The sequence below is a fragment of the Colias eurytheme genome, chromosome 11 (genome assembly GCF_061535395.1).
Source record: "Colias eurytheme isolate Ceu_HAF_F1 chromosome 11, ilColEury1 Martin Lab GWU primary, whole genome shotgun sequence".
NCBI lineage: Eukaryota > Metazoa > Arthropoda > Insecta > Lepidoptera > Pieridae > Colias > Colias eurytheme.
The window spans coordinates 5,889,845-5,916,735 of record NC_142990.1 but is presented as its reverse complement, the minus strand read 5'-3'; the positions used below and the strand labels follow the sequence as shown (position 1 = coordinate 5,916,735).

General features: G+C 34.7%; 2 protein-coding genes across 2 annotated transcripts in view; one reads left to right on the top strand and one right to left on the bottom strand.

The window, feature by feature from the left end:
- The window catches only part of sif (guanine nucleotide exchange factor still life), a 78,667-nt gene extending 72,753 nt beyond the window's left edge, over nt 1-5,914 (top strand). The window contains exons 37-41 of the mRNA XM_090107613.1: nt 107-269; nt 3,624-3,710; nt 3,812-3,917; nt 4,163-4,313; nt 5,041-5,914. Coding sequence (XP_089963739.1) covers nt 107-269; nt 3,624-3,710; nt 3,812-3,917; nt 4,163-4,313; nt 5,041-5,746 — 1,213 coding nt within the window. The 3' untranslated portion in view covers nt 5,747-5,914. The remainder of the gene's footprint in view (nt 1-106; nt 270-3,623; nt 3,711-3,811; nt 3,918-4,162; nt 4,314-5,040) is intronic.
- A 10,776-nt stretch (nt 5,915-16,690) lies between these two features.
- Nucleotides 16,691-25,530, bottom strand: LOC149904596 (uncharacterized). Its single transcript, XM_090107150.1, has 5 exons — nt 25,040-25,530; nt 23,169-23,272; nt 18,589-18,660; nt 18,371-18,493; nt 16,691-18,249 (listed from the first exon to the last, which is right to left on the bottom strand). Exons 1-5 carry the CDS (start codon nt 25,242-25,244, stop codon nt 17,836-17,838), a joined length of 918 nt encoding a protein of 305 aa, XP_089963276.1. The 5' UTR covers nt 25,245-25,530; the 3' UTR covers nt 16,691-17,835.
- Between the last annotated feature and the right edge of the window lie 1,361 nt (nt 25,531-26,891).

The window sequence follows — 26,891 nt, the reverse complement described above, 5'->3', positions numbered from 1 at the left end:
ATTTCGTCCAGATAAATTAAAGTTAAAAGTCGAATCAAATCATTCCATCCTGACATTGCGAATAGGCAACACACGAATTAGACATGAGCGTAACAACAATTCACAGCACGGCGGACTTCCGCAACGCGTTCCTGAAGACGATCCGGCAGATCATCCGTGAGTCGGTGCGCAACATGTCGCTGCCGAGCGCGCGGCCCGCGCCCGCCCCGCCGCGCGCCCCGCACCCGCACGCGCACACCACGCACACGCTCGACCGCCCCAAGCAGCAGGTGAGTGTGTGCCGTACACGCCCGACCGCCCCAAGCAGCAGGTGAGTGTGTGCCGTACACGCCCGTCCGCCCCAAGCAATAGGTGAGTTAGTGGCGTACACGCTCGACCGCCCCAAGCAATAGGTGAGTTAGTGGCGTACACGCTCGACCGGCACAAGCAACGGATGAGTTAGCGTGTGCGCTAGTTATAATACTGTTTACCGCGCTCTGCGAGTCGTGCGGTCAATACACAAATACTTGCTCCACACTGCGCTCTACGAGTCGTGCACGTTCGACCGTCCCAAGCAGCAGGTGAATCTAGCTACAAAACTAAATAGCATGCTTTACGAGTATTGTATTACTGTACACTATGCTCGACCTCGCGACGCTCGACCGCCCCGAGCAATAGTTGAGCTAGCACGTTAGCTCGAACATTTATTACATGCAACAGTACGTGTGTATACTTTTGTTGGAATTTTCCATTCTTGGTGAATGTCTACCCCACTACGGGTGCGTGCACTTGTGTGCGTTATAGTGGGAACAATGCTTACTCGTACGCTGCGCACACGCTCGACCGGCACAAGGATGAGTGAGTGTGAGCGCTAGTTAAAAATTTGCGCTTTGCGACTCATACACTCTACAAGGTCTACAAAGTGTGCGCTGATTGAAACGTACGCACACATTGTGATTTTTGTGAGACAAAGAGTCACATTCACGCCCGAAGCTTGTTTACTAGTTACTGGTTAACTATTTGCAACATGACTGAATGCTGTTGTTCAGACTCGTTTATTGAGACACACTCTTAATAATAGGTACCTAACATTGTAGAGAAATTAAACGTTATTATTTTTATTTGATTCATTGAATGTCCGAATTATTTATGTTTAGATATTAAGGTAATTGAAATATGTAGTTAACATGTTTCATTTTACTGAATGAACACTGATAAGTTAGATGCTCGAGGAGGTTTTGTTTTATATTTAGATATTTCATAGGTTCTAAGAAGTCTATCCTTTTTTAGACACATCAAAATTAAATTACTCGGTATTCATGTTAGAATTAATTTGATGACGTCGTTTTGGGATTTTTCATCAGAAGAACAATTCCGACGACGTTGAAATTATTACACATCAAAAATAAATTCTGGTAACCAGGGTACCGGTACCGGGCATTTACAATTTAATTTAGGCGAAATATGCATGACTAAATCATTCTTTCTTAATTTCGTGAAATAACTTTTTTAGGTAATTTGTACGCTATCAGGAAGATATTTCCATTTTATATTAACGTTTTCCAATTACCTTATTGGCGAGTAAATATGACAAAATGTGCGGTTATTTGTACATTACTATTCCAATTTAATGGACGCCATAACAATTTTCGTGAAACATGTATTAGTGTCTGAATTTCACTACTAACAGCCATTACCATCCACTGATTTCTTACCTTCATTCACACCTTTGACGATTTGCTACTCTCCTTATACAAAGATAAAATAATGCCAACTTATAATAACATTAAAACGATTGTAAATTTTTAAAATATTTGACATCAATAAAATGTTTACAATTGACGTCTTTTTTCCTTATTTATATCTACTATTTTTTTTATTTTCGTTTAGTTAGCAATAATGTTAATGAACGCGCTTACACTAAATACCCATTCATAAAACTGTACAAAATATATATTCTTTTCAATGTTCAATGAAAACTACAACATAAATACCTAAATCTAGAAATTTAAAGACTGAACACCTGATTCAAATGTTATTCACCCTTTTGGTATTTTATTTAATAAATGTAAAATGCTAATTTATAATCAAAAGACAAGTAAATACTGATTTATGAATAAATTAAACAACCCAACCTAAAGCGGTGTGTGATTACGGATTAGTGACATCATATTAGCCTAAATACCAGTAAGCATGCCGCTTAAGTAATTTCCAGTAATTTCCATTCTACTATACGCGTAATATCACGACTCTAACAACACCAATTAAATGCATAATTCTCTAGACATATTCATTATACTAACTCTTAATCACATAAATTCTAAATTGGTCTCGTAATATTGTATATTTTCGACATTCTTCGTTCTTTTAAACAAATGTAAAGAATTGTAGTTATATACAGCCACAAGATTTTTTAATTATGATTCTTGGTTGGATCTTGTCATTAGTGTAAAAATAACTTTTCTCTTGGTCAATGGTCTTCTTATAAGGAGTTAACTTGTTTTTAACTTTTGAGTGCCTTATGACCAAAATAAATTTGATATCCTTCACGAACTGACTTCTTCAATCTCAGCCTAACTTTATGTTTCTAATTAAAATTTGGATTAAAACGAATATTTAAGTGGAATTTCTAGAGACCAAACCAAGTATTTAAATTTTAAAAGTAACTATATAGAAAACAGGTTTTTCAATAATTTAAAAGTATATAGAAAACAGTTTTTTCAATAATTTGAAACGACTTAGATAATATTGAAATCTTTTGACTTCCTTTTATACAATGTAATAAACAGCAGGTTTAAATACAGGAAATTCAATTTTCTGGAATTAGGTCACTACGAAGGCTAGTGATATTAAAGCGACGGTCTGACGATCTAAATCTTATTTTCTTCTCGTAGTCCCGTAGTCTCTAAGGTAACTATTATAGTACTACTTTAATCTAAAATGTTTCAAAGCACCGTAGACTCACAACCTTGAACGAATTATACTACTTTAGATATTTAAATGAAGAAAATCTAAATTAGCACAATTAGCTACCTATTTCTAAATTTTATTACGGAAATTGACACATAGAGGAAAATAATCAACAGAGAGCAGAAAAGATAGATAGGTATCATATCTATAATTCATAGTTACAAAATAATGCAAAAATAAATGAAATACTGATAAATAAATAACTATAACTCAGTTTTAAAGTTTTAAACCCAGTTAATACTCAAAAGTCAAAACTAATTTTTTATCATTTTTTTATAGTAAAAAAGTTATTGTAGTTTAAAATTTTCGCACTTGCAAATTAAACACGTAGTAGATACACCTAAATGTCTGTTGCACATTTCAAAGTGTCTTCCAGTATATTGTTTCCGGATAATTCTTTAAAATAAAAATTTTCTAGTAGAATATAGCAATTTATTTTCGGGGAATAGTTTACCTGTATTATATAGATATAGATACAATAATAAAAGTCTCAATTAGAGTTATCTTGAACACGAGATTTTGTAAGTTACCGATATTTCTCAATTAGTATTACCTACTATTAAATTTTTTGAACTGAAAGTAAACTTTTATAATGAGATTATTATGTCGTTCTAGATACATATAAAAAGAGAGAAATGACCCGGTTATTAACATTAACTATTTTATTTATTCAGGTTCAGGTCATGCAAGGATCGCAAACACTAGGGAAAACAAAGAAGCCAAAAACATCGGGACAGCGATTGTCTGCCGGAAACATAGAGGTATAATTGATATTTTTATGACTTTTAGCGAAATGTTATTATATATTTATAATTAGATAAAAAGATATATTATCATTGTAAATATTACTCATTTTACCTAGGTCGGTAATTTGTCTCGAGAAAATTCTCAAGATGCAGAGGATGTTCCACAAGAAATTGACGATCAATCGTTCAGGCAAAGAAGCAAAACCATGGGTGAAGCCGCAGGTATTATTAAATAAATAACATAAGTCCGTTTTCAATATTATAAAAAAATGTGACTATATGCAAATGATTTGAGATATTTCCTTCACTGAAAATAAATTATATAAATAAACAAATGACTTGTTCTATAACTTGCAGATATAATATTCTGTTGAGCTTATCTGTAATTTAAAATTACTTACTGAGAAAATGGTTATCTAGAATTTCGTTGCTATTGCTTATCTAACACTGTATATGCACGTGCAAAGGTCCAGAGAGCGCGAGCGGGGAGCACGCGCGCGGCGCAGCTCCCGGCGCGGGCGCGGGCGAGGCGGGCTCCAAGTCGGAGGGCGAGGACGAGCCGCCGCCGCCGCCCGCCAAGCGAGGGTTAGGCCGCACTCCCAACCACCTCACTCTCAGGTACCAACATATGTATGGGTCCGCCACACACGCACCTACACCCATTGGAACTCACTGGTTTTGATTCGACGCCAAATTGCCGTAGGTTCGCTCGACACTACTCATACATATGTCGCCGCATACCCATTAGTGTAGCTCACGGATTCAGTCCAACGGCTAGCTCGCCTTGCCCTTCATCAGACACCCACATATGTATGTATGGGTACCAAACTGAATTGGTCCTTGCACAGCAACAGGAATCTTGTTTAAAGTTGTTTTTGTTCTATATTTTATTTTAATTTAATAAAAATCATTTATTAACCACTCATACATATGTATAGGATTTTTTTTAATTCATCTCATCAAAAGTTGAATGAAAGTATGCTGCACTTTAATTACAGTTCACAAGAACATTAATACATAGTATGAAACATTGCACATCAACACCATGTCCCAAAATCCAAACTTTAAGTTCCATAAGTGAAAAATGAATGTTAGATATAATAATATGTGCAACCATTATATCGAAAATGATTTGTATAAAATGAAATATGAATGCTTAGTGTGATTTCAAGCATCTTAATGTTTTATGAAATTTAGCTATAGAACACATAATAATCATCGTTGATAATTAATGTATTTTAATATCTATCACTGTAGTACTTATTTTGGTGTTTGCAGAACAAGGAATAGACTGCAAATACTACGTTAAGAATTCAAATTAACTTCGTAATCGCTATGATTCCAGCACGACATCGACGCTGAGCGCGGGCAGCACGGGCAGCCAGGCGCGGCTGATCCAGTCGTCGCACCAGCCCGCGCAGTACCAGCCCACCATGGTCAAGGAGCTAGGTAAGCAAGAGTCGCAGTCGCTCAAGTCGTCGCCCGAGCGGCGCTCGCGGGTCGCGCGCTCGGGCAGCGGCAGCGACCTGCCGCGCGTCGTCGTCTGCAAGTCGCCCAACAAGTCGCCGAACAAGTCGAGCCTCAAGTCGAGCAAGTCGCCGGGCCGGTCCCCACGCGCCGCGCTCGACCGCGCCAAGTCGCCCAGCGTCGACAAGGCGCGCTCGCCGCAGCAGAGCTTCGACGGCGGCAAGGCCCCGCGCGGCGGCATCATGAAGTCCCGCGAGAACAGCGTCGACCGCGCCCGCTCGCCCAAGCCGGCGCCCAAGAAGGGCATCATGCGCACTCCGCAAGCGAGCTTCGATAGATCCCCCTGTAAATCGCCAAACGTCAGTCGTCGTTCATCCAAATCGAGCGGCGAGAAACTGGCCAGGCTCGGCACGAATTCGTTGGATAGAATCACCCACTACTCTCAGTTGGCCAAGGTCGAGGATAAAGCTATCAAAATGGGCATCGTCGTTTCCAAATCGACGGAATCCATCGCCAAAGCGATCGAGCACCCCACGTGCGTCGAGTGCTACCTGTCCGGGAAGAAACAGAGCAAGACCTCCTAGCATAAGGGGAAGGGCAAGTACCCGAAGAGCCGTAAAAAGTCAATGACGCCTCAGTCTATCCTCACGTCGTCGGACCGCAGTAGTGTGGAGACTCTGGACGGCATTACGCACGAGCGCGGGTACTGCCCTTCGGCCCGACACTGCAACAACGCTGACTTCGATCAGATTCATGTTTAATCCCTCAGCCCCCGGAATCACAGACACAATAGAAAATCTATTGTGTCGTGGCCCGATCGGGCCGCTTGTTGGTCAAGGGGTTGTTCGCTCGTTTCTTTTTGTTCATTCGTTTCGTCTATGGAAGGAAGCGACGTCGCTCTTACGGGAGCTTTATTGAATCGACTGGTTATAATGGAATTGATTAGAGGAGAATAAGAAAATGTACTGTTTAAATTAATGTTACCGTCTAATTTATTTTCACTACATTCACGATTGTTCCGAATATATATTATAATCTAAATATAGCGTAGAAACGGACTAAAACACCAATATATTATGTAATGTAGTAGATTATTCCTAACACCAATGTCATGTTACTACTCGTTCCCTACCAATAATTTTCCTAAGGTTCAAATTACGTATACGTGAAATGTTAACCTGTACTCAAAATAATCCATGTCGAAACGGTACTTTATTACCACTGCACCTCAACGGAGATGAAATATTACTTACACACGATTGTGACGTAGTAGTAATTAATAGTTTTTAATTAAATAGTTTAAGATAAGTATATAATATTTGAAACTTTAATTATAGAATCCAAGTGCTAAGTGTTATAATATAATGGCTGTGGAATCGAACTGACGTGTAATCCTTAATCGACTATTATTATTGTACTATTAAAAACTTTCCCTTGAGATCATTTATTATTTTATTGATTTTATAATATTTGTAAGTATATAAATTCAGTATAAATATAATATCTTCTTACATAGCCATGAATTTATAAGTAACCTACCATTAATTATTAAGTCTTCCATTTATTAAAACATAATAATAATTATTTTAATAATTTATTATGTTCCTGCTCAATTTAGAATTAAGTTGAAATACTTATTTTCACTATCATCTTTATCCTGTTATATTTTTAATACTTTTTAATGAGAAAATAATTTTATATTATTGTTATCACGTTTATTGTTGTGAACATTATTTGGCCCTTATTTGAGCTATTATGAAAAGAAAAATCTAAAAAAAATCTAATCGTAATCAAATAGTGGTAGAGCATAATATTTAACAATCTATGAGTACATTACAAAATGCTATATTGCAATATTATAATATCATAGCTATTCAATGATAACCTATCGTATTAAATCATATTAATGTACTATTCTATTATGATACTAGTAAAAATACGTAAATAAAATTTAATGAATCAAAATTGTATGACACAATTACGTAGATCTCTGTAAGTAGCCTTTAATACTAGACATTAGCACCTGCACGGATACCTATTGTAAGTTTTTCTCGATGTCGCACCCACCGTCTATTGGTTTAACTTGGTAAGAGATAATAAATAAATAAATAAACACGCACTTCAAAAATATGCATTTATTCTTAACGCTTAAGCCACATAGAGTGTTATAGTTTTTAAAATCGTTTCACAAAGTATCTCCGAAGTTTTACTTGAATGTTCGATGATAATGTTGACGAACGGAACCTAACGCCAATTAATCAGTTTAGCGTAATTTCAATTTCTTTTCTAAGTAAAGTGTTGTCGGGTGAACGCTTGTAAGCTTTTAGACCCACCGCAGGCGGCGAAACGCGGTTGTCGGGCGGGCGAGGCGCACAATCGCGTTTCGGCCAATGCGGTCTGGCCGCTAGTACCGCAACTGTGTTAGCGAACCTGCCGTCGTCGATGCGAAGAGCGATCAGTTTGCCATTTTTATCGAAACAGTCACACGTCGATCGCACGTTCCGCGCGTTTAAAACTCGAAAGGTTCGCCACCACAGCTCGACGACAACATTCATCAAACATTCAACTCTTTTCGCGATTCCGCCGGGCCCTGGATACTATGTTGCGATTCTAAATTGACACGAACGAACGAATGAACTCGAAGAGTGTAAAAGAGTTCGGTGTTTGGTGTGTTGTAGGATCGCCGGTGTGGAAACCGCGCGACGTGTTGAGCGAGGCGGGCGGGGGCGGCGCGGGGGGCGCGGGGGGTGCGGGGGGCGCGGGGGCCAGCGCGGGGGGCACGCCCACCACGCTGCCGCGCTCGCAGCGCCCCGCGCCGCGCGCCGCGCACCTGTCCGCCAGCCGCAAGTCGCTCGCGCCGGACCACAGGCACTAGCGCGCCGCGCCACGCCACGCCACGCCACACCACGCCACGCCACACAACGCCACGCCACGCCACACGTCACACCGCCCCGCACTCGCGACTCGGGGCGACGCTTCCACTCCACAGACCACACGTTCATCACATCTAACGTCTCACTCGACTTCTCATTGAAAACTTAAGTGTAACTCGCGTTCTGATAGCGATAGAGCGAGTTTCAATACATAACTGTTGTTGACACACCCACGTCTATGTTGGACCATCGATCACACGTATCTTAGATTCGTAGTGCTCTGCTTACCCTACATAGTTTACGACCGAATGAAAGTAGGTAGGTACACTACAAAAATGCCATTGCCACTGCCACTCTTCGAAAATAATAAAATTCTAAAAAAACGGAAGGGATGAGCGCATTAATCGTACGTACCGACGATCGATAATCTATCTGATAGTGTATGTTCGCTTTATCACTGTGAATCTAAGATTTGTGTCTTTTACTCGAATCAACCAATCGACCTCAACTTGCAAAAAAATGTAAATATTGTTTTTTTGTAGGTATTTATGATAAAAATCTATGCATATTTTACGCGTCATTTACTCTGGCACGTTTTCGCATAATTTTTTCATCCTACTAGAATTATAAACGTAACCTAAACAAGGTTAATTAATCGTTAAAATTGGATAAACAGGAGATGAATGAATAAAAACTTGTTTACATTTTTTTGCGAACTAACCTGAAAATACTTCGCATTATAAGTAGATTTATGAACACGAATGTACACGAACATACCAAAAGTTATTTTAAATAGTTTTATAAATAACCATCCCTCTAAAAGTCTTATACACAATATGATACGAAATTCTTGTATGCTTACCGATTTCATTAAAATCAACCTTTAAAACCTCGTTGCTATATTTTAAATTCCGTGAATACAAATTTCTTCGGAATGAATTTTCTCTTTTATTTATTTTTTAGTATATCGTATATGACATGCTACAAATAAATAGTGTAGAATATATGTAATGAAAATCCTAAATAGTGAACGCCGCGGCCACCATTAAAATTAAATTAAAAAATTGTAACTCCATCAAAAGTAGGTACTTACCTATTAATTAAACTATAAATTTCGGTTAAGATTTGCACATTATCTATTTATAAAATTTATCCAATATGGCAATGGATAATAATGATAAATACATATTAGAAAAATAATAATATAACAAATAGAGACAAATTTAGCTTTATTAAACAAGGTCTTTGACTGCGGCGTAGGTACATACCTACAGGATACATAACTCTATTTCAGGTAATGTTTATTATTTGACACATATTGCTTGCGATTATGTTTTAAAACTGAAATTATTGCAATAATGTAGAACAATTTAGTGTATTTGTGAAAAATGCTTGCTAAAGATTTTGTATTGCATTTACGGTCCTTAAATGAAGCGTCGATGGAGTGAAAATACTATGATAACAAATTGACAAAAGAGTCATGTGTATATAAATAAATGAATAAATATGATTAAATTTTAATCTCCCTTAAACTTATATTAATCCTAAGCGCTGGTGCGTGCGTTGTCTCTACAACACACATTTCTCATATGTGACTCGATATTTGTATTTAGAACTTGGGAGCTGTGAAAAGCTAAATATTGTTATTTATTTAATTATTATTACTGAAGAGACAAACAGATTTTTTAATGTCGTGTACTGAATATCAACACATTTTAATGTTGCCTTCGCAAAGTATTATTTATTAATTATTCGTCTTATTTGGTCGAAATTGCATAAAATTACAAATACATTAATACAGAGTTGAATCGAGAAATATTTTTAAACACAAATGCATTAAAACTACAGAAAGAAGTAGAGACTTATGTAATAATTATTAAATAAATACATGTATTCACTTCCGACAACTATGTATATATATGATATATTATACTGATAACAATGATAATTTCTTATTGCCAATGGTGAGAAATATTGTTGTACAAGGCGGCATTATCCTGCGCAAGACACACATTATTTTGGACTTAGACCGTTACGTACATTCCGTACCCAGGCCAAGACTGTATTCAGTAATTTTGTCTTCGAGCAGTAGTGAAACGTGTATTCTTCTCAAATTTGTTACGCCTAATAATAATAACATAGCATTAAAATATTTGTGTACACTTGGCACAGTGGAATTTTATATCACTTTAATTCGTTTTACATTATGTATATTGAATCAAATAAAAAAACAGGCAATATTATTATGTACACGTAAAGTTGTTTTTTTTTATTCTCAGCTTATAATACATATGTTAGGATTGTGATTTTTATAAGTGAAAATCTGTTTTTATTATAAATAAATGAGATCGAGATGATAACAATTGTGCAATGAATTGCCGTTGGTACGATATAAAATATAATATGAAATTTAAATTGAATAATTTTAATGAATAGATATTTTAACTCCTGTGCCAAACTAGATATCCCCTCATCCTGTGCTTCGTAAATATTACTGTTAACGTTATATCTATTGAATAAATATATATCGTGGGAGTAGTTAGCTATAATCTACTTGTGTTTTATTTCACATTGGCAATACATCTCACTATAGTTCGAAATGCACTTACCCTATGGAAAAGTACATTAGGTAGTTTTGATAATAATTTCTCTTCGTGATCAAATTCGAAAGTTCTATCATAGGCTAGCCTTTAGGATGTCGATGACATTTTTCTTGCATTTTTCCGATTTTCCCTATCCGTCATACCGGGAGCCGGTATGGTCGACAGACAGCGAAATTTTGAGATAGACTTTTACATTAACTCGATTTTCTCCGTATCTAGTACGAATCAAGTTAATTCAAGTTATAAATCTTATTGTAAATTGAATAATCTTTATTCACTTTCAACCATTTCTATATAAATACTCAATTAAAGCTAACACAGAACTTTCAACAGAGGGTAGTGTGATATTTAGATAAGTTTCGGTTATAATTTGAATTAAAACAACATTTGGAAGTAATTAAAACATTTTATTTACAACTTATCACATTAGGTTTAAAATACAACACAAAATTCAAGTGCCACCATACAAATTTTTTACACAACACACGATCTTAATATCGTCACAAAAAACCGCCACTTGAACGAGTCATCAAAAGTGGGTATCGTATTTCAACCTAATTTTAAATGACGCATGCCGATTTGGACACGATGTTTTGTTTATTAGAAACTTAAGCTTATAAACTATGTATTACGAAAGTATCGCAGCACTATATTATAAATATCTTGAGTAGGAGCTAAACAAAAATAACTCAAAAATTTGGGTCAAAAATTATGTACATTTAAAAACATAGTTTTTGGAAAAAATATTGCAACTAACGGAACTTTTAGACATTTTCTAAGATTTAGATAGATTAAAGCATCAAAACAAATCAACAGAACAGTACAGTTCTAAGAAATATTTCAAGATATAAGTTGTTAAAAGTAGCAAAAAATTGTTCATTTTGGTACCTGGAGGCTATAAAAGTATGGATACGACTTTTCGTAAAACATAATATTTTCAAGGCATGGCTCTTATTAGATGTGTTTGTTTTTTACTATCATACATTCAAAACATCTATTCTGGTCATATTTCGGTAATGTAGCAGTCAGCAATCAATTAAAATTTTAATGCATACAAAAATATTCCTGAGGCATATCCATACTTAGGTAGCATCCTAAAAATACGCAATCTGTCGACGTACCGGCTCCCGGTATGATACTACGTAGTATCATATTTCACTACGTATTTTCATGTTTTTGAAACAAATATAATGCTACCCTATGAAATATATCAAAACTAAGTAGTTTTACGTTTTAGATCTAATATCAACTTACCTTTTTATCCATTTCTGGCTGAAATATAACGACAATAAAATCGTCATCACGCGTTCGACCTTGCACATGCTGATAGTTACAGACCGAATTTTAGTGAAAATTAACAGAACTATTATATAATTAGTATATATAATCAATATTTAATAACCCATCCATCGTTGCTTTTAATATTCAGCGAATCACTTTAAGATTAGAACAAGTTTTCACCAAAACAAAAATACGTAGTCACCACGTGCGATGACGGAGTTTTGAATGACGCGTGTTTAAATTTTTTTCACTAGCGCTGCTCGTGTTTTGGCGTCACTAGCCGGCCTGTTTCTTCTATAAGCATTTGTAATGTGTCAGAAAGGATAGGGTGATATACAATGAGGTTGTTTATACTAAAAAACAAAACACTCGAACCCACACCGGCCCCCGGTATATCGACATACACGGCGAAAATTTGTTTACACCGGGAGCCGGTATTTCGACATGCGAGAGGCTAGGTAATTGACGTCACATGTATTGGTTACTTATGATTTCTCGATGACAGATAGCGATAATGTTATATATATTGTTGTTTGGTTAACACATAAATATTAAATTTAAAATATATTTTAAAACCATGATAAGAAAGTGGAAGAGTTGAAAGAGTCATGTATGGAAAAATATAATAGTTAATTGTTTGCGTATGAAATAGTTTAAATTATATGTAAAATCCTTTTAACCCAATAACTAAATACCTAATAAGTTTTTTGTATCTGTGTTTTTATTGTTCCAAATAAAGAATTTTTGAATTTTGAATTTGAATACAAAACCAACTCATAGCTGTATACAAAATATACGTGTTTTGAATGTCGAATATAATCTAGGCAGTATTGATTTACAGGAAGGAGCAATAGTATACTAGTGATACCCTGTATGGAATAAAATTATCAGAAATACACGCACAAAATTATTTTAATTTTCCCTTTAATTACGAAATTATTTAGTACATGATATACGTACAAGTTACTACATATCACCGGTTAAAGACGAGACCGCACTTATCATGGTTTTGAAATTATATTTTATAAAAATGTTTTACGGTGTGTACTTTTGAAATTTATTGTACATTGATACTGTGTAGATATTGTAATTATTTATAATTCACACACGAATATGTACGTGAATACTGCATTTATATTTTAAATTTATGTATTGGTTCAAATTTATTTGTGATTTATTGAAATAAAACCTGTTTATTAATATACATATGTTAAAATATTCGAATTTAATAATTACGAACTTATACAACCAATTTATAGATATTGTTATACTAAGAAAATATAATTAATAAAGTAAATAAATATAAATGAAATGTGAAATGATGATGAGCTGATTAATTGCGATTGTATTTCATACTTCAATGACATTTAAAGTAAAGTAGGAAAATGAATGAATATTTAGAAAGACTTACTGAAGTAAAATACGATGTATCGATGTTATATTAAGTATCATGATTTAATGTATTTTTGTTTCGATATTATAATTTAAATTATAATAGCAAAATAATTATAAAATAATATCTTCCTCTATTAAGAAAAAATGATATCATTGGTGTTATAATTATAGTAATGCTAAGTCACGACATCCTAATAGCTACGTTGTTAATTTATTTGCATCTATCACTGTTTTATTTCATCGTTTTAGTTTTACTTTATAAATGTGCATTAATTCATGTAAGCGTATTAACAAAATGGTTGTGCAATCTGATAAATTAATATGTGTTAATAATTTACTTATGAATTAGTTGTTTGATAAGTTCCTTTCTCCATTCAATTGCCTAAATTGAAAGTGCCTTTACGTGCTTGGGGAAACAGAAGCCACGTCACTGGGCGTACGGAGTCGTGACTTGCTTTGCTAATTAATATAATTTATTTATAAATCTAAAATAATTTATTTGAGTAGTTCGAGATATAATATGTTACAATAATGTGTTTCGAAATTTTAATTATTAGTATCTTTGTTGAATTTTGTGACTCAAATAAGAATTACTTTTTATTGCTTACAAATAAAATAAATGATATCTGTGAATTTGTTGTTTTACTTTCCTCATTTTCAGCTATTGCATTTCATTTCGCTATGATAAAACATTATAGTTATTTAATTCCAATACACCACATATAATTTTTACAATTTTACAAACAAACAAGTTTCGGTAGAGTGACACTTAAAAATACCTGTCCCCTTTATTTGAATATGCCAATCTTTTACCTATTATGCTATAATTTATACTGAATAAATGTATTAATTTATACGAAAGTTGCCAGTTGGGATGTATGAATGTTTTTTTTAGTTACCTACCGAATCACACTAAAACAACTGAACGGATTTTGGTGAACTTTACATCATTGATTTTCAGACAATAATAGCACTGTATCTGTAGAAATACTCAAAAGGAAAACCAGCCATTATTTATTTCAGATTTTCCTTATGACAGTGTAGCTTTTCTAGTTAAGCATGCTATTTTAAATCTATACTAATACATAATATTATTAATATTATAAAGCTGAAGAGTTTGTTTTTTTGTATGAACGCGCTAATCTCAGGAACTTTTGGTCCGATTTGAAAAATTATTTTGGTGTTAGATAGCCCATTTATTGAGGAAGGCTATTGACTATAACTAGATATATATCATAATGCTAAGACCAACAGGAGCGGAGCAATGCGCGTAAAACCGCACAGCACAGTTAGTATTAAGTAAATTTATGTATTTTTGGGGTGCATTACAAATAAAAAAAAACTTTCAAGTTAATTTATTTAATCCGTACATTTCGAAACAAAACATTTAGTTCGTCTTCGAACCGAAACATTACAAAACTTTATTGGCTCTAATTTTATTTAAAAGGTGTTCAATTAAAACAAATAACTTCTATTTACAGTGACATTAATAAATATAATGTAGATTAAAATCAACATGACTTGTAAGTTGTAACATGAACTAAATATTAAATTAGAATTTGATTTGTTTTATTTTAATTCTGTTTAACTGCCAATTGGACAAAAATCATGCCATAAAAATCAACCATTTACTAAACGTATTTAATCATAAGAATTCTTCACATGATAAGAGTTTTGAAAATGATATCAATAATGGACAACATACCAAATTAAACCTAATGGTAGACAAGATTCTAGGATAGGATAAGGGAAGCTCTATATAATTAAATAGAACACTTAGTATAATTTAATTACATAATTTCTGTACCTACATACTTCTACAGTATAAATTATAAATTCCCTAAGATTTAAATAAATAACAATAGAACTATCTAAAGAGATGTATATTGTATATACATTAGATTATCATGTGGCACAAACTACCGTTATTTCATAATATGTTTTAAGATGTGACTCGATCTGAACCTTATAACTGTAATAAAACAATCTTTATTTTTAATTCTAAAATCTGACAGAGAACTACTAAATTAAAGTTCATCAAGATAAGTGCCTGATAATTGTACTATTAATTATCTTAGTGTTTAATGAAATAAAGGTTCATAATAATGTTAAATATAGTTAGCATTATAATAGTTTCGTAAACTTCATCTAGTTTTAGTGTTTCCCGGGTAAACAAGTCTGTAGGTACGCTCTAGATTTTCAAAATATCCATGCTATACTAGACTGAAACTAATATTTCGACCCGAGGTTAATCTGAAAAATCCTAACAGTAATGCAATATCTACTAGACCCAGGAGGCGGATTATAAAATTAAATAATAATAAAAATTTGAATTGTAATATTTGCATACAAACATTAACTACACGTATCCTATTCAGAAATAATATAAGTACAACAACAAATTGCTCTAACAAGTTACCTACTAATTTCAAGAAAATAAAACATGGTGTATATTTAAAAATAAAACTTTTATATTAAGTAGGTATTACGTAAGCTAGTGTTTCTTAAAATTTTACGCACACAACGATTATAATATACGAATGCTTGTTGTAGAATAAATAATAATATAACATTAAATATGATTATCACATCTACTGACTAAGAAAATATTTACTAAAAAGAAATAACTTTATCACACTAACATGGTGTCTCATCAAAACTTAGACTAGAATAATTATTTGATCTACATTTATCATTTATTATATTAGTTACATAAGGCACTCCAATTCTGTTTTATAGAAAGAGGTTGTAAGTTCTAACACTCGGTATTCCACAAAAACGAAGACTCTTGGAAGTTTTTGCTTGCTTATTGGATATATATTTAATTATATTAGGTATATGATATCAAGCCAAAAAAGAATATTCATTGCAATTTGCTAAGAACTAATTAAGTCTCGTATACAAAGCTTACTTTCAAAGTTGAAAATGTTATTAAAAAAAGAGCAGATTGAATGGATTAATTTTATTTGATCAAACGTTAGTGATAATTTTTTGCTATTTATTATCTTTTGTTTCATTTCATCACGTTTAAGGCATTGTTTATGATTTTTGTACAAAATACTAAATAGATTTAAATATGCTGAACCTAAGTACTTATTTTTAAATATGTAATATTAGACGGTTATCTTTATATTTTAACTAATAAAACAAATTGTAACAGTGTTATGAAATAAGTTATATTAAAGAGACAAAGGGAAATCTAAAATGTACCTACTGTCAAAATATCTTCTCATTTCTAATTTGTTGTTACTAATAATTTAGCCATGATCTAAGTACAATAATATTAACGTGTTTATTCTAAAATCAAAATTTATAGTTTATTGATAATTCTACGAATGTTTTGATAGTGAAAAATAAAGCGCTAGCCGTTATAAAAAGCACAAATGCGAAGAAAAGCTACAGTATATAAATGACAATTAATGATAGTTAAAATATAACGGCCAATATAAAAGAAGATCGTATCATGATAGCTACTCTTTAAATTTTGGACCCTTATTTTTAATTAAAAAGCCATTCCTTATTATAAGGATTTATTAAAATTTTGACTACCTAAGTTTCCAGGGGTATGGTTTATTGTTGGTAATAAATTTTCCATGTTGAATTCCGCGCGACGTCATTGAAGCCCCGACTACCACAAAACAATCAACTTCGCTGAAATGTGAAGTTATAAAAGCAAATCTTTAATAATTTAAAATTTTGATACATATAATCTATTTAAATGACCCTGATTTATTATTTCAATAAATCTTGTAAGAGGAAAATGCACTTCAATTGTAGCAAATACATCATATATGTTTAGAGCAACTTTTATTGATATTTTACAGTTCTTTTTTATTATCTTAAATATTTCTGATTATTATTATTATATAAAGTATTATGCATTAGATTATCTAGCGACAATATTATTTATCTCTATAAATTTTGTAAAATTTCCTGATTGTTTAAATTTTGCTATTCGTTGAGCTTATTGCGTAGAGATGTCTTACGCGACAGGTCATGTATATTTTTCTAAACTTTGGTCCCTATAATTACTATTGTAAATAATAAATTTATGATATCTGTAACGATGGAACGGGGCGGGGGACGCCGCGCGACCAGCGGCTGAATTCGCCGATTCAAGGCACATTGATTAATGATTCTCATTCTTACTATATTTTTGCTTTATAATTTGCAATATCTAAATGATAAGAAATATCCCATATCCAACCTCCATACTAACGATGTAATTCTTCTAAAACCAATTGAATGAAATGATCAATATTAATATTCATTATGTAATATAATCTATCCTCATCCTAAGTCAGTATATAAATTAAATTAATGTCACATCGCTATTATATTATTCTTTTTCTCGTACACATTTAACTATATTTTATCACATAACTAGTTCGACGACATCGAATATAATATATCAATGACGTTGATTTTCGCTTTGGCAACGTGGTGGTCGAACCGAAAGTTGTTCATTTTCCTAAGGGTGATATCACCCAAAAATTACCTAGGGCGAAAACATCACTTTCGTTAAAAATTGTCTTCGCATTTAATTTCTCTAGTTGCGGGTGGAGCCCATTGCGGTTCGGGCGACCCATCCCATTCATTGAAAGGTTCGTAGACGAAATTATCGCACGATTCGTCAGCTTCGTGTGTAATTTCAGTGCGGCTGAACGCTTCTGCAAATTTTCCTATTTCAGTGGAGCCGAACGCTTGCTGGAAGGCCGGCAGCGGCACCACGGGCGGCCGCGTCTCTGCGGGCGGCGAGCGGGGCTTAGCGCTGGGGGTCTCGCGGACCGGCTGCGGAAAATCTGCCGATGGCGTGTTCTGTATTGGGAAATCATTGCCACTACCACTCTTGCAGCTTTTCTCGTAGTTCGATTGATCGTACACCGGGTACGGAGTTGAGCGTCCTTCGTGTGCCGCGCTATGATTTTGAGAGTTCTGTAATATACACATGTGTTTTTAATTCACTTGACAACCAAACCTAATAAAGATCTTTATATATTATAAGTACCATGGTTATACTTAATTTAACAACATAAACAATGAAAGTAAAACAAACCTTCATAAGTCGGCAGTCCGGTCCATAGTGCATAGGTTCTCGCGAACACATATTGTTGGGAACACGAGAAGGCCACATTCCGCCGTTGGTGCCGTTCCATCCGTTCCCTGCTAGAACACCCATCTGGAAATATTCCATTATATGTTACTCTTACATAAAAAAGATTGAATTACGTTATTAATATATACATAATTAATATTATCACGTTGAAAATATACCTGATAGTGTGACCACATTTGTGGCTCGCAGTAAGCGTGCCCGCGACTGTTGATCCCACATTCTGGCGGTGGCTGAAATGTCACAAAAGTACTATAAAGCGTTTTATATGCTATTGACTATGCAACTAGTTGTATAACATGGCTGTTTGTTATTGATTACTTTAATGAACGTAAACATTTGTAAAGTATTTCGTCTTTAAAATTACTAATGTAAAAATTTCCTTGGTTTAGTAATTTAAACATAATTGTAAAGACTATAAATTAAGAGATCGTATAGACAAATATCGGTTTAGTAGACACACATTAATAAATATTGCTATATTCATTTTAATATAATTATAGTAAACATGGTGGAACGTGTCTTAATCCTAACACGTCCTTAATTTTTAAACTAATATTCTTACGTTGTACCAATAATGATGAATGAATTAAATATTCAAATGACCGTGGGTATGCTCATACTGAAATATAACAACGATAATTTTACATCATTAGAGAGCCGATAGAAATTGCAAGACTACTTTCAACGTATCGATTGAGCTACGACCTACGAATGACGTAGCGGCACTGACGCGCTACATCAAGTATATATAAGTTATATGATCAATGGTAATAACTTACTACTATAACGTGATTATTTATCTCTATATTTGAATTAAAATATATTTTTGTTTGCTAAAAGTGAGAAATAATCTAAATCTAACTATTAAATTGAAATTAATAACTTAAAATAACTTCAAATAAGTGAGATAATTTTGAAAAGTTGTCACCTTGTTGCCACTGAAGAAAACTTTAAAAATTGAGCAAATTTTCATAATATACTATAATTCTGTTTATGTATCTAGACTGTCTAGTTAATATTCCGTCAACTAAATTAAGTATAAAATTTAATGCGCCCAAAGTATTTATAGAAGAATAGATGATTTTGAAATATTAAATGGTAACCTTACAGCTTCGATCGCGTTGATATCTGAATATCCTTGGAAGTGATCGGTACGTATATGATATCTTACTGTTCAATATAGAGAAAGATTCCAATATATCCATGTAATATTATTGTAAGAGAATTGAGGAATTCGGTATGAAATACAGTGTCTACTTTTTATGTTATTTACCTTGTATTTTTTTGTTTGCTATAAAAACTAATGCATAATGTCAAAGCTGTGTCCATCTCTTATTTATAACAGCATTAACTTTTTAAATAATAAATAAAACTTTCTATAACTGACTTTTTTACTTAGAAAATCATTGAAGCCAAACTAAACGTTAACATTCAACCAGGATCAAATTGGCGCCCTAGTTGTTTAGAAATCAATAGCGCTAATCGCAATTCTACTAAGGTTTTTCGAGCGTACTTGCTTCTGTTAATTATTCATTACTGATTCTAACAAAAACATTCATCAAGCTAATGTTTATATCATAACAGAATCATGTATGTGGATATGAAGTACGAAGGAAGGAGTCTTTCTTTAGATTTTAAGTTCAACTGGAAGGAATCTTTATTTAGATAAATACTTCCCAATAACCGATTTCTGTAAATTAAAATAATATACCGGCTGAATTGATAACCTCTTGTTTTTTATGAAGTCGGTTAAAAATATATATTTACGTAGGCCAATATAAATTTTTAATTGGCTTTATAAATAACTAGCGGTCCGCCCCGGCTTCGCCCGTGGTACATATTTACGTTTTCTCTACATAAAACCATCCTCGTACTTCAAGAAATATAATAAAAAAAGAATTATCGAAATCGGTTCAGCCGTTCTCGAGTTATGCGCTTACCAACACATTTTGCGATTCATTTTTATATTATAGACTAGCGGTCCGCCCCGGCGTCGCCCGTGGTACATATGAAAAATAGATGTTGGCCGATTCTCAGACTTACCCGATATGCACAGAAAATTTCATGAGAATCGGTCCACCCGTTTCGGAGGAGTATGCAGACTAACATTGTGACACGAGAATTTTATATATAAGATATTATATTGACTATGGATATCTCACACTAAATCATAGGAAATACGTATAGCGTATTACTTTTATAATATCATAATTTAAGACTTTTTTTCTTATAAAAAAATAATTTAGATGAGAAAAATCACAATCATGTCATATCAATCATTCATAATTACCAACTTAATGTACTTTGTAATATTACACACTCTAAATAAACTAGGACGATAAATTTCTCTATTTACTTTCAAATGCTACGTTAGATTTCTAGCCACGTTTAAATTGATACGAAGCACTTTCATAAGACGTTTAGAGGTATCGCAAGATTCCCTTTTGTTATGACGTAATGCTGTGCGCGATATGTAGCAGGTTGTATACAAGATAAGGTATAGGTGGAGTGGGGAGCGCGGCGCGATCGATCCTCACTCCCTCTGCACTTCTGCGTTGCAGTTACTGCATCCGTCATCTTACACCTACATAATCCCTACATGCTACTCTGCCATGATTTTATGTACCAGCCTGCTGTCACGAAACTTTTATTTGGCTGTATAGATGATATTTTGTAGATGTTATAATAGAGGCCTTTTTTTTCAAAAAAAATTGTGGTTGGGGTTTTTCTAGGTAAGGTACTTAGATCTTAGACCTATAAATGTATTAACAATGTAGAAAATAAATAATTTTGTTTGAATTTTGTTTGAACGCTACGCTTTAACATTTCGTCGTAGCTAAACCGTAGCGGTTTTAAAATCTGCAAAACCAATTACATGATTGGCTATTTTATCCGTAACGCATTTTAAAACCAATGTATTATATTATAGACGCTATGCATTACGAGTTATGGGCGCTAATTAAGCGCTACTTTGAAAAACGGCTGAAAATCGTTGGTGTGCGGGTACGTGAAGTAGTGGCGGGAGATTTGCAGGCTAACTATCGAGCGGCGAGCGGCGAGCGGCGCGAAACCACGTGACTTATCGATCAGCGCGCCCACGACACTCGGAAAAATCAACCGCTGACAGCTTTCATGGGCCACCGCCGTCACCCCGCTCGCCCCCGGCGCCCTCATTAGCGCTTTTGTGCCGCTCACTTGTCTCATAATCTGACGCTATAAAACTGCCAAACATATACACCTAGCGCAGCCTAATTTTACATACACAACCGTGAAATTTTCACATAAAAATACAAGATCAAACTTCAGAACTATTTTAATTCATAATACATTCAGCATAAACTAATCCCCAAGAAGTCAATGACCGAAGCGCGCAAACTTATCCACTTTTGAACTTGTTTCCTGACAGTCGACTGACCCTTAATCGGTTAAAAAGTACCCAGTAAAGTTTTGAAAATGTTCATTGTTAGATAAATATGAACTTTACGCGCGGTGCGTACGATTGATAACAGAGGGTATTAAAAGAGGGTGGTTTTGCAACGTGGACGTAGGAATGTAGACAGTCCTCTGACACTGACCTACATATTTCAAACAGACGCCTCGTAATTCGTTAACATTTTGTTCGCTTTTTTAGATAATTATTTCATTTTAACAAAATGTTACTTTTATGTTATTATGCATATTCATTCTTAAAATGTACTTGTCAATCAACAGTTTAGTCTGTTTGCATTGTTTATTTTAAAATTATAAATATTGATCATACTTTTAAATTGCTCTACATTTATTTCAAAAAATTATTTTCCAATTTTACAAGTGGACATTGATCATTCGCAACTAGCTGTTTGCCGCAAATACTAAGCAAACAAATAGTAAAGTCTTGGTGACTCGAAGAGCTCATTCAGAAATCAGAGCCATTTCCGACTAACTTGAATGTATGAACGAAATAAACTTGACAGCCACTTTCACTAGCCGGTTATAGCATGAACAAAAATACACGCGGAATTTAATTTTAGCATCCCGACACTGGCGGTTTATATTGTCGGATGCAAGTTGCACAGTTCGGATTTATAACATAATTATAGATGACCTTGACGTGAATTCATGAACTGATAAAGTTGTTTAACAACTAACTAGCATATTTTTTACGTTAGAATTACGTCTACGTCTGTAAACGTTTATATGGCTGGAATAAATGAATAGTAGAGTTTCTATGTTACGAACTTATTAATGAATTATTAATTGGATAGTTATTTTAAAAAAAATATTGTAATTCAATACCAAAAATTTCAAGAAGTAAATAAGCTAATTTATGATTTATTTAAAAACAATTTAGAAGTATATGGCTACGAAAATTGACAATATACCTTGGACTCTGTAACGTACTCCACCCTGCTGACAGGGAGATACATACTGGTTTTGTTTCACGACGACTTTTTTTTTCTTTTGTGAAATTGAAGCGAAGCGAGGGTTGCTTACACTATATTAGCTGTTACCCGCTACGTTACTTTAGACCCCTAGATCTTTTGCCGTGTCTACCTTTTAAAATTACACATCTGTCATATAAGCATTAAGCAACCTTTATAACATTGAGTTCATATTTTCTCAACTTTTATTCAGAAATATATATATTAAACTAAATAATATCTACTTATAGTGGATTGCGGGTTCTAAATGTGTGAAATAAAAATAGTTTTATCTATGAATATTTCATAATATTTTTCTGAATGTAATAGTATCTTACCGTATGTGCGACTGGGAAATGCTGCAAAGTGGGGTGAGCGCGTTGTTCCCTCCGTGTGAGGGCTCGCCGCGCACGTGCGTCTTTCAGCGCATATGCACCGTAATCTGACAAAATAAATATGTATAACTTTAAACAAATATATTTTAATGTTAAAACCCTTTAAATAAAGAAAAATTAACGCAAGAATTCAAAACTAACGAAGCCGAACTAACGTTTCTATTTAAAGAATCCTTCATCAAAACTTTGCTCTCTAAATAATGAAATACTTTATTGAGACGATTGTTGCAATGATGAGTTTTGTTCTCTTAAAATTCACTAAGTACAATTTAATTTTTAAGCGACGCCTGGTCAATCAGATATATTTCATTATGTTAACATAATGCATTAAGCATACTAAGTATCCTATAAAACAGGCAAGGACCCATTCATTAAATATCCCATTTGAAGCTGAAGGAAATGCTAAAATTTAAATACAAATTGTTTACAATTCTATTCAATTACCCGTCAAAAATGCCATCTGCATATTCACAATATTATTATCATAAATTATATTATAGAGATAATTATATGAAATGCTCCCCTGTCGAACGCTGTGTGAAAATAAAGTACCTATTTGGAAAAAGCGGATGTAAAACTAAAGTTTTAGAAATTCCTTCTTTTATAAATAGAGTTATCAAAATAATTTGAAACAGACAATAACTGTTCATTGGCTTTCTTTTGAAGTATTATTTATCAGCATCAGTGCAAAATTTTCAATTATACGAAACGTGCACGTTTTCGTGTTCACGTAGTATACGAGTATAACGGTAAAGTTGTAGGCGGGATGCGACGCGAGCGGCGAGCGTCAGCAGGCCGGTCAATATGTAGAGTGGCGGTGCGCCGTGCGAGGCGCGAGGCGCGAGGCGCGGGCAATCAATCGGCGCGCGGACCACCTGTGGAGCTGCCTCCCGCCCGCCGCATCGACACGTGACGTCGACGCCGAGATATCCGCCCAAACGTAAACATTAATTCTTACTTCATTCTTCATTGTTCCGAATGTCGCGACGCGCGTGCGGTATCCGGTATTGGTAAACAAACTTTGCAACGCAACCGCATGCACCGATAAACGTACACAATACATACCATCGATATTTATAATTCAATTATACTCAAGGAATTAGTGGTTGAGAAATTGATTTTCTTCGTCGGATTTTATGACTATCTCATAACTGACTTACACAACTGTAACGTACATAATACATATCTAGATATGCTAAGTTTCATTATGATAAAATTTTATCTAATTAAAAATGTTTATGTATGCCTTAAATATTAATATAAGTTGTTAAAACCACATTTTAACCTTAAAATCCTGACATATTAAAATATACATTTGTGGCACATTAAAACTGGAAACTCAATCGAATAAGTTCAATTTAACTTTTTATCACAGTGAAACACAATTACCTATTACAATAGACCCATAAGATGATCACTATAATATATTGCAATAAGGTCTATGAATGTTTTTTTAAATTTAAAATAATTGTTAGGTATATATGCTCTATGCGGTAATCTTAAATATGTACTACTAGCGGTCCGCCCGGCTTCGCCCGTGGTACCTACATGTTTAAACTATCCTATCTCTCAAGTTGGATCGAACTGCAGATGGTGTGCGAATTATATTTTAATCGGTTAAGTGCAGTTTAGGAGTCCATTGAGGACAAACATTGTGACACGAGATTTATATATACATATTAAGATTGATTAATTAAAAAAATGCACTACAGCTTTGAGTTTCAAATTTGGTGGTCTATAAGAGCTTATTATGGCAGCTGACCTGGAGTTTGATTTAATGGCATTTGACTACTAAGACTGTCTACGATACCAACCAGTAGGCATAACATGATCAGCGTGGTGCATCGAGTGTTGCGGGTAGTCATAGCGATAGTAGCGCGCGTAGTCGTGCGCGTGAGGATAGTACGAGTGCGGATAGGGCACGTACGGCGTCGGCGGGTACCCGTGGCGATAGTCCCAGCCTGCGCCCGCGCCGTACTGCGCCTGCCCGCGGTACTCCCCGTAGTTGCAACAATCCATCCTGACCCGCGCCTACGCAGCAGGCAGCGCTCCCGGCCATGCTCGCCCGCACCCGCACGCGTTTACCCGCATCGCACTTTCGAGCTTTTTAACTATTTGCAAAAAATTAGTTCGGCATCGCTACTTCATATAAACTCCGCTCAGATTCATAACTTTTTAAAAGTTCAAACAGATCGATGTCCGTCGGCTGCAATTGATATCGAGTTCGAACGCAGTTTCGCGGCGGGAAACGATCGCGAGTGAGACGTTAGTTAGCAAAAAGAGGTCGTTCGAGTTTGCCGGCGTCGACGAGAGATTCGTCGAGTGAGGGTCGGGGGCGGGCGGCGCGCGGGGGGGGGGCGACGCCCGCTCGCCGGCGGCTCGGCGCAGCGCGCCGCTCGACGGACGCCGACTGAAGGCGGCGCGGAATCGATATGCGGCCGCCGCGTGCCCGCGCCCGCACTACCGCGCCCGCGACCGTATTGCGCGCGAACTTTGTCTTCCTGCACAAAAATTTATATTTAGAAGCATGGTGAAACAATTGATCAATACTTTGCACTGTTAATTCTAGTACTTTCGCCATGTCAACATAGCATTCGCCTAGTAAGCGGTTACTTCAAACTTACCTAACTTTCATTTTACTTACCTACCTAATCATAGCGCGCCTCGCAAAATACACCCAAACGATATATCTATAGGTACACTTAGGTAATTAAAATTTTAACTGATATTCAAAACTTTTTTTATCCACCCAACATTAAAAGCAGGAGCAAAATCGCACTGCGATAGCGGGGAAATTGATAACATAACTTTTAAAAGTTTTCATAATTCAGTTTCAGCAATCGCTATCTATTTCCCAGCGTGTAATGTTCCTTAGGGGCATTTTCGACTTTAAATACATTCGGCTGAGAGTACCTTATTGCATTTTAAAATTAATAACTCATAATCAGGTAATAGTGAGACACGAAGTTGAATCGAATAGCGCGTAGGCGGCAGTGACCCACATTGACAGTAGTCATGCGGCGCGCTACGCACCGCCCAGCGTCCTTCGTAGAGACCTCCGCAAACTTTTCACGTGAACCTTATTCAAGCGCGTTAACGGGCCGCTTTATTTTTATTTTCATTTGTACATTAAACTTTCTAGACTGTTGAAGTAGAAATCACAATTGTCAACTCAGATTGTTTAAGTATTGATTACAAGACCTTATTATCTACGTTTTCTAGGTTTACACTAAATCCTTAAGATAATAAAAGCTTAGTACCTACGTTGTTGAGTGTTTTATATTTATGTTTATAAAGTTTTTATTTAACTATTGTTAATATGTATCTTAAATTGGCAACCTTACCTATGTTACGCTGGAGAGCCAGTGAACCCTGGGACTAACGGTCTCCCTGTAAGGCTAGAAATTTGTATACTTACGATTTATGGCATTCTAAGAGCAATAGCCATGACCTGGCAGGCGTCAGCCCTGCACGTCATCAGCCCCTTTATTTTTTAAACTGTTAAAAAAATTGGTTTTCTAAACTTGTTTCTGTAAATTTGAAAATTTAATAGGATAAAGTTTATTTATTGTACATCTTAAAAAAAAATTGACAGGCGATTACAATAAGCAGAAGTATATGACAGATCAATTAGAAAACGCACAGTTGATGGGGTAAAATAAACTT